Raw genomic sequence first — 8,537 nt, 5'->3', positions numbered from 1 at the left:
CCCCACCCCGCCTTACCGCGTGGGGCCGGGCGATCTGCACAGGGTAGGAAAGGCCGTGGGGTGGGTAGCGGGGCTCGGTGGCCCTCCACGTCTGCGCCACAGGCTGCGTGGATCCCGACATGGCGGTGGGCGTCTGGGGGCTCTGGGGCCCCAATGCTCTCCCTCTCGAGGCGACCCGGGTTAAAAGCCGGTCCTCCTCATCTGCTCACGGGCCACCGTGTCACAGGAACCTGAGGGAAAACCGGAAAAGAAACACAATCAGGCACAGGGCAGCGTCCCCTCCAAGGACCCTGGTGGGGCCCCTAACTGGTCCTTCGGTCCCCAGGGAAAGTAAGCACACAGGCCCCCCTGACCCCTCCCTGCCCCTGGGCGCCCCCCCCACCCCCGCCCGCTGCCAGCAGGAGACGGCGGCGCCCCAGGCCAGACACACCACATCCGGGAAAGCCGCGCCCCCCCAGCCACATCCAAGGCCCCCCGCTCAGCAGGGACCGGGACCCCAACACTGTGGGCGCCACCCCCATTCGCCGAGCCCCCAGAGCCCGCCGACCTCACCCCAAGACGCCTACAGCTCTGAGTCACCAGGGCAAAGGTCTCGGGAAGCACCCAGTCCAGGCAGGTAGCTGGGGACCCGTCTCGGGCCAAAGAAGCGACTCGGGGGGTCAAGGGTGCAGGAGGCCCTCAGTCAGAATCTGCCTTTGCCCAGAAATCTCTGGGGGTCCTCCATCCTCCCAAGCAGCCGTCCCTCCCCGGCGCACGCCTGCGCCCGCAGCGAGAGCGGGGCACGTGCAGCCCCGCCCTCGCAGGCACCTCCACCCTCACGCCTCCCCATGCACGTGCAGCCACGCCCCCTGGCACGTGCAGGCCCTCTGGCGCGTGCAGACCCCCTCCTCCCTCACGCACCTCCACGCTCAGGCCCTCCCCCCACACAGGCAGCGCACCCCACGGTGGGGAAAATCCAAGATGGCGCAGAGGCCGCCGCCTGGATGCGCCGGCAAAGGTGAAGGCTGCCTCCCATGACGCCCCCCCCTGCCCTGCCCTGGGCTCACTGCTGTCCTCCAAGAGGGAGGCGCCGGGGCCCTTCACGGGGGATGCGCCCTGTGGAGGTCTCCTGCTGGGACGGAGTGCTGAGACCGTGGCGGTCAGAGGAGGGACCAGATCCCCATCTGAGGCAATGGCTGCGGCCCCCTCCTAACGCGCCACCGTCCACGTGACTTTCCTTTCCAGTACCATCCTTCCTCCTCCCATCCCCAGGCTCAGGGAGTAGTCATGTGGTCCAGGCCCGGCCAATCCGGTTCCTGCATCCCCTGGGCCAGGGATTGGTTGAAGATGGACACGTGACCCAACTAAGCCAATGAGAGTCAGTCTTGAGACTTTTGCTGGAAGAAGCGGGAAAAGGCGAGCCCTGCCTGACGCTAAGCTAGGAGACTAAAAGCCTGCGGTTCGCAGGCCCACGTCGTGGCAGGCGCCGGCCCCGCAACGACGCCAACCGGCAGGAAGACGGAGCTGAAGGGCGGAGGGAGCGCAGCGCGGCCCCGATGACGGCCATGCCTGAAGGCGGTCGAGGCCGGAGCCGGTCATGTGCTCTGCCTTCGCCGGCCCAACCTGGGCTTCTGTCACTTGCCACCAAAAGTTCTGACTCACCCGGGGAGGAAAGGAGTCACGGACCAGCGCACCTACAAGCACCTCAGGAAGTTGCCCGCGTGGGCTTTTCCCGGCCGCCAAGACAGGACGTACCCTGCAATTTTTACGACCACGGGAACAAATCCTGCTCAGCTAAGAGGGGCTGCTGGTCCCACTGCCGCCAGTATCGTTCCCTGCGGCAGCTCCGGCCCAGTGACAGTGATGCTCTGACGTGGAGGCGGCGGGGGAAGGAGCTGCTCCTGCCAGCTCCTCACAAGGACACCTGTCCTACAGCCCAGCGACAAGAAACCGGCCTCGGGACAGGGGCAGGTGTGGCCGCTGCGGCTGGACCCCGGTCCAGAATCCCATTGCTCCGGTCCGTCTCAGAGCCCAGCAGCTCCTGGGCCTGCGATGCAGCAACGCAAATCCTGTTCCTTTCTGCTCTCGCTCTCTCTCCGGGCTCCCAACAGTCGCCCCCTCTCTCCAAGGAGATGAGGCCAGCACTCCGGGGGGCCGGATGCTTACACTGGGGGCCCCTCCTCCAAGCGCCGTGGGGGGACTTCCAATCGCTGTTTGATTTTGCGTCACAGAAGGCACCGAGAAGTCTGATTTACCGACAGCTTTTCTAACTTCCTTTGCCTAACAAAACGCCGACTGGAGGTGGCAGGCCTCTGCCAGCTCCGTGCACGGGGCTCCAGAAGCCAGGGAGGGGACACCTTTCCCAACCAGCCCTGGAGAATCCTCGGCGGCATCCCACCCTGCTCAGGCCAAGGCCACGGTCTGGCCGGCTTCCCACCCCCGCAAGACACGGTGTGCCCGCTACCAAGCTGAAGGGGCATCTGCCATCAGTGGGGTCACCCCAGCGGCTCCCTGGCCCAGTGTCCTCAGACGCGGGTTGTCCCCAATGCAAGGCGACTCTGGGTGCCCCCTTCATTCACTGCGAGCCTATTTAATAAACTCAATTTCCACCCCTCCCAACCCTCAGTCACATTTACTGCCAGCTCAAAGAAAACTTTTTTAGGAAAACATTTTGGCGGTTCCTCCAAAAGTTAAACACAGAATTACCAAATGACCCAGCAATTCCAGACCCGGGCACATTCCCAAAAGAACTGAAAACAGGGACTCAAACAAATATATGTATACGATCGTTCAGAGCAGCACTATTCACAACAGCCTAAAGGTGGAAACTGCCCCAGAGAATAAACAAACCAGTCCGTCCGCACAGCGGAACGTGATTTAGTCACAAAAAGAAATGAACCACTGACACAGGGCTACACCGCGGGTGAACGGTGAAAACATCATGCTAAGTGAAGGGAGGCGGTCACAAAAGGCCAGATAGTGGAGGAGTCCACTTACAGGAAGTATCTGGAATAGGCGAACCTATAGGGACACACAAAACAGACTGGTGGCCGCTGGGACTGAGGGCGTGGGCAGGGACTGCTAAGGGGTGCCCAGGCTCACCCCACAGTGATGGACATGTGTTAAAATTAGATAAAGGTAGTATTTGCATAACACTGAAGGGAAAAACAAATTGAAGCGCTGACATCATCAAGGTTTGAATGTGAATGACAAGAAAAAAAGAAAAAAAAACCCGAGGACCCACCTCCGTGAAAGACAGAGGTAAGGGAGGGGGAGGGAGACCCAGGGGATGGCAGGAGGGTGTCCTGGATCTGGGCTGGCTGGGAGGTGTTCTGAAAACAGATCCAGACCGGATCCAGACCAGATCCAGACTGCAGCAGGTATCCGACATGGCGGCCCCAAAAACCACTGCCTATCTGGCGGCTTTAGGATCAAGAGAAGGTAGTGGGCGGGGCGCCCGGGTGGCTTAGTGGGTTAAGCGTCTGACTTCGGCTCAGGTCATGATCTCATGATTCGTGGGTCCGAGCCCCGCATCGGGCTCTGTGCTGACTGCCAGCTCAGAGCCTGGAGACTGTTTCGGATTCTGTGTCTCCCTCTCTCTCTGCCCCTCCCCTGCTCACACTGTCTCCCTCTCTCTCCGAAATAAATTTAAAAATTTTATAAAAAAAAAAAAAGAGAGAGAGAGAGAAGGTAGTGGGCATCCATATATTTACAGAATTTTGGGGTGCCTGCTTCGGGTGGAGCCCCAAATGAGCGAATGAGGCAGAGCCCCACTGCTGAGGGTCTCGGTGCCCCGATGGGGGGCAGGGGGGAGCAGGGTGCCACAGGGAGCAGACAACCAGCAAACAGCGACCTCAGAGAAGGAAGCCCAGTCTACCCCAGCCTTGGGAAGGGCGAGGGGATATTGGGAAGAACTTCGGGGAGCGGATCGGGCACAAGACAGCCAGGGGGAGTCAGGTGGAGGTCGCCACTGGAACAGGAGCCCGAGAGGACACCAGGCGCCACGTGCTGAGTGACTGAGTGGGCACAAGGCGGGCGGGGAGGACAGTCGTGCGAGGCCCACGGGCCATGGCCAGGATGGATTCTGTCCTAAGGGCTCCAAGGAGCCACGGGCGGGGGCTGGGGAAATAGAGTCAGTGGGCTTTACAGGCAGGCGCTGCAGAGAACCAGGACACCTCGGGGCTCCTGCGGCCATCCAAGCAAAAGCCGATGCTGGCGGGACCCGAGCAGCAGGCACAGGGCAGGGGAGTTGGGAAGGAGCAGACCCTGGGGTGGGAGGGGCCAAGTGGCCTCCCGGGGTCAGGGACAGGGACCCTTCGTCCCCTGGTCAGGCAGGATGCCTCACACCTCTGAGCCTCAGTTTCCTTGGGGACGTGTCCAGAATTCCTGCTCCCCTAGCCTGCTGGGAGGAAGGCATGCTTGCAAAGCAGTGCCACCAGGCCTGGTAAACAGCAGGTGCTCAATGAGGCAGACTCAGCAAGGGCAGGGCTCCGAGAAGAGACAGCACTCTGAGGTTAAGACTTTGCTGACCCAGGTGGCAAGGGACGCTTCCAAGCCCCGGACCCGCCTTGCACATCCAAGCCACGAACTACGACACCAGGGCCGCCAAGCCAGGCAGAGGAGGGCCAGGAACCCCAGGGGGCTGGCCGCGGCAGGGGGGGCTAAGCACAGTCCCGCACGGGGCCCCACCCTGGGGGACCACTCAAGGTCGGCACAGGGGCCCCGGGGCGGGGGTGGGGGGGGCCTCTGCCGCTCCCGCCCTAGAGGCAGCACGGAGGGCCCAGAGGCTGCGGGTCCCGTGTGGCAGCGCCCCACAGTCCCGACCTCACACCCACGTGCCGCCCACCGCGTGGCTCTGCTGAGGCGTCCAAACCTGCAAGAGGAGGAACCCCCCCCATCCCAGCAGCCTGTCGGTGCGCCAGGCACACAGCAGGTGCTCCTCAAGGGAACCCGTGTGGGCAAGTGCCAGCAACACCAGGTGAGGCCAGAACCTCCTGCCCCCACATTCCTCCCCTGCCCCAGGCAGGACGCTGAGGCCCCACCGAGGCACATTCCATAGATTTCCCGAGCCGTGCGTGCCACGCGTCCGCTCCGGACAGGACGGGGTTCCAGCAGGCCGGCGCTGGGATGTGTCTGAGAGGCGGCGGGGGACGCGGGGGTGCTCCTTCAGGGGCCCGGGAGCCTTCAGACCGGGCCCCGGCTCTGGGGAAGGTGAAAGGCCAGCTGTCTGCGCCACACATGCCCAAAACTCTCCCGTAACTACGGGGCACCGACCTCGGAGCTTGCGGCAGGTGGGGGAGCCTCAGAATTAAAACTCAGCTGTCAGCCCACGAAAAGCCCCCAGCTCTCCAGAGCCTTCCAAGGTGCCCCATGTGGGCGACGGGGTTTGTGGCACCCCCGCTGCCACCGGCGTGTCGGGCTGGAGAGACACAGATGCACTGGGAACCCTGTGGCCTCCCTCACTGCCGCTCTTGAGCATCTAGAAAGGCATGTGACCGCTCAGCAGCTACAGGACTGCTGTTTGGTTTGATTCCCTGCTGATTCCCCTGCGAGTGCCCGGCACATAATAGGTGCGCTAGCTTCCCAGAACCTCAGTGAACGAAGCATCACAAACATGATGGCTGAGGGGCGCCTGGGTGGCTCAGTCGGTTAAGCGTCCAACTTCGGCTCAGGTCATGATCTTGCGGTTTGCGGGTTCGAGCTTCACGTCGGGCTCTGTGCTGACAGCTCAGAGCCTGGAGCTGCCTCAGACTCTGTGCCTCCCTCTCTCTCTGACCCTCCCCCGCTCATGTTCTGTCGCTCAAAAATAAATAAACGTTTAAAAAAAAAAAGGATGACTGAAAACAACAGAAATGCATTCTATCCTCTCACTGTTCTGGAAGCCAGAAGTCCCAAATCAAGGTGTGGGCAGAGCCACACTAATGCCCCCCACCCACCCCCGCCCCAAGGCTCCGGGGGTTGGGAGGGAGGGGTCCTTCCTGACTGTTCCAGCAGCGAGTAGCCCCAGGGAACCCTTAGCTTGCGGCCGCCTCACTGCAGCCTCTGTGGTCATCACCCGGCCCCCACGTCTGCGTGTCCTCCCCCCTGAGAAGGGGCCTGTGAGGTCACACCGGCTTTCCCTCTCAACGAGAAAAGAAGACGCCACCCTCTGGGCAGGGGTGATGTTCGAGGTCTCCTCTGTCAAGCCTGCCCCTTGTGCCGCTGTGTTAAAGGACATTTCAGCTGTGCCCTCCACCGGGGAGTAACGAGCCCAGGCCTCTGTGCATCACCTGCGGGTTAAAGGACCAACCCACCTGGAATCCTAACACGATTAAAGCCATCATTCAGGGTCCCCCAGAAAGCAGGCCCCTGCCCAGCAGGGCTAAAACTGGCCTCCTTGCCCTTGGCTCGACCTCTCCATCCAAGGAGGAGCCAGGAACCCAGCCTCGGCGTGTTCACGGCTCTGCCCAAAGCGCAGCACCCGGAGAGGCTCGAGGCCAACATACTCCGAGCTCAGCTCAGAGCTCTGCCCCGTGCCCACCCCCAAATGGAGACCAGGCAAGACAAACCTAGCCCCAGGGGGGGGTCTCTGCCCCATTCTGGTCACTGGGGCATGGTGGGGGGGGGGGTCACAGCAGTGGACCAGCTGGACAGAAACTCCTGCCAACCAGAGCTGACATCCAGGGACAGGCCTGTCCCAACCCAGAACCACCTCCTCACCCCAGGTACCCAAAAGAAGATGGATGGAGGGAGAAGGCAGGGTGAGTGGGAGGAGGGAGGGAGGGGAGAAGATGGATGGATGAATGATGGACAGACAGATGGACAAACCAATCAACAGATGGACATCTGTTTTTTTTAATGTTTATTTAGTTTTGAGAGAGAGTGTAAGCAGCGGAGGGGCAGAGAGAGAGAGACACAGAATCCGAAGCAGCTCCAGGCTCTGAGCTGTCAGCACAGAGCCCGACAAGGGGCTCAAACTCATGAACCGTGAGATCATGACCTGAGCTGAAGTTGGAGGCTTAACGGACTAAGCCACCAGGCGCCCCTAATCTTTCTTTATTTTTGAGAAAGAGAGACAGAGAGTGTGGGGGGGAGGGGCAGAGAGAGGGAGACACAGAATCCGAAGCAGGCTCCAGGCTCCAAGCTGTCAGCACAGAGCCTGATGCTGGCCTTGAACTCACAAACCGGGGGATCATGACCTGAGCCAAAGTCGGACGCTTAACTAATTGAGCCACCCGGGTGCCCCAGATGCACAGCAATTTAACTGTGCCACTGTCCACGGTTTTTCTGGTCTCACTTTTTAAACCAACCCCCAGAGCCAAGCATGCCTTTATTCCACAAACACACCTACATCAGGCTCACCACCCGCCACTGTGGGAGACACACACGAGCACCACTACCCCCATGAACCCCAGGCCCACACAAGTGCCCCCAAGTCCCAGCCTGCCCAGCACAGAGGACCCTGGGAAAAACTGCCTCCAGTCCCCAACTCCAGAATCAGAACAGGGAGGGACAGGTGGAAAGGGTGGTTGAGAAAAGGTCTCTGGAAAGCTCCACCCCCACAGAAGAGTCCCCAAAATGAGGGCTATGGCTCAAGTACCCTCTGGTACTAAAAATACAGGGTGGGGGTGGGGGGACAAGTTAGCAAAAACGATGAGGGCAATATTAGTCACTGGGCAGGTACTACTATCCCCACACTGCAGATGGGCAAATCGAGGCTGAGTGAAGGGAACCAACCAAATGGCAGAGCAAGTCCCTAGTTAGGACGGTGTGCAGAGCTGGGGCGACCCGCACCCGCGCACAGAGAAGGCCGAGAGCTTCTCAAGGAGGGGTGAGCTGAGCCTTACAGGGTCTAGATGAGGGAGGGGGGCTGCCCTCCCCAGCCCTGAAACCTCGGCCTTATGGCATCTCACTCAACAACCTTCTTTCTGCAGGTGGGGAAACTCAGGCCCCAAAAGAGGCCGGGGCTCAGCAGGCAGGTGCCACCGGGCCAGGCTCCACCCTCCTCAGCTAGATCCCCACGGCCCACCCAGGGGGCCCACGCACGTGGCGAGGTGGGCGAGGGTCATGGGGACAGAAGCTGTGGGTCCATACGGATGACCGGCTCCAAGGACAGAGCCCCGGAGGGGCCACAGCCTGGGAAACACAGAAGCCTGGAACCGAACACACCCCAGGCACCTCCCCTCGGCCCCCCTCCCCTACAAAGGACCCCCAGCCTCGGCTAGAATTCCCACGCCCCCAGAGGCTGCGTGGGGCCCTCCCAGGGCCCTCAGACCCACGCGGGCGTCCGCAGTTCGACTTCATCCACAGGTGGCATTCCTCAGCCACCCGCACCGGGGGAGGCCCCCGACTTCCTTCCACAAGCCTGACTGCCCCGTTCAACAGATCAGGAAACCGAGGCGCAGAGAGGTGCGCTCCCTCACCCAAGGTCATGCAGCCAGAAGGTACCTGGGTCCGGCCCCACACACCCTCTGAAGCGAGCAGAGGAGTGCCACCGAGGAGGCCCCTTGGCGGCTCCAATGTAATTGGTACATTTGTGTCCATTGGGCTGTGGCTGGTGTGGCCGGCCCCGCTGCCCA

At 61.5% G+C, this 8,537-nt stretch overlaps 1 protein-coding gene across 1 annotated transcript in view; it reads right to left on the bottom strand.

Annotated features, from left to right (window-relative positions):
* Window positions 1-8,537, bottom strand: part of NCOR2 (nuclear receptor corepressor 2) — a 179,475-nt gene that overhangs the window by 143,968 nt on the left and 26,970 nt on the right. Inside the window, 1 exon segment of the mRNA XM_077747973.1 lies at window positions 17-230. Within this exon segment, the coding sequence (XP_077604099.1) occupies window positions 17-121 (105 nt within the window). The 5' untranslated portion in view covers window positions 122-230.

Source organism: Crocuta crocuta, unplaced genomic scaffold, assembly GCF_008692635.1.
Source record: "Crocuta crocuta isolate KB4526 unplaced genomic scaffold, BGI_CrCroc_1.0 scaffold29, whole genome shotgun sequence".
NCBI classification, from domain to species: Eukaryota; Metazoa; Chordata; class Mammalia; order Carnivora; family Hyaenidae; genus Crocuta; species Crocuta crocuta.
Note: the sequence above shows the minus strand (reverse complement) of the source record. Positions and strands in the feature narration are given on the sequence as shown.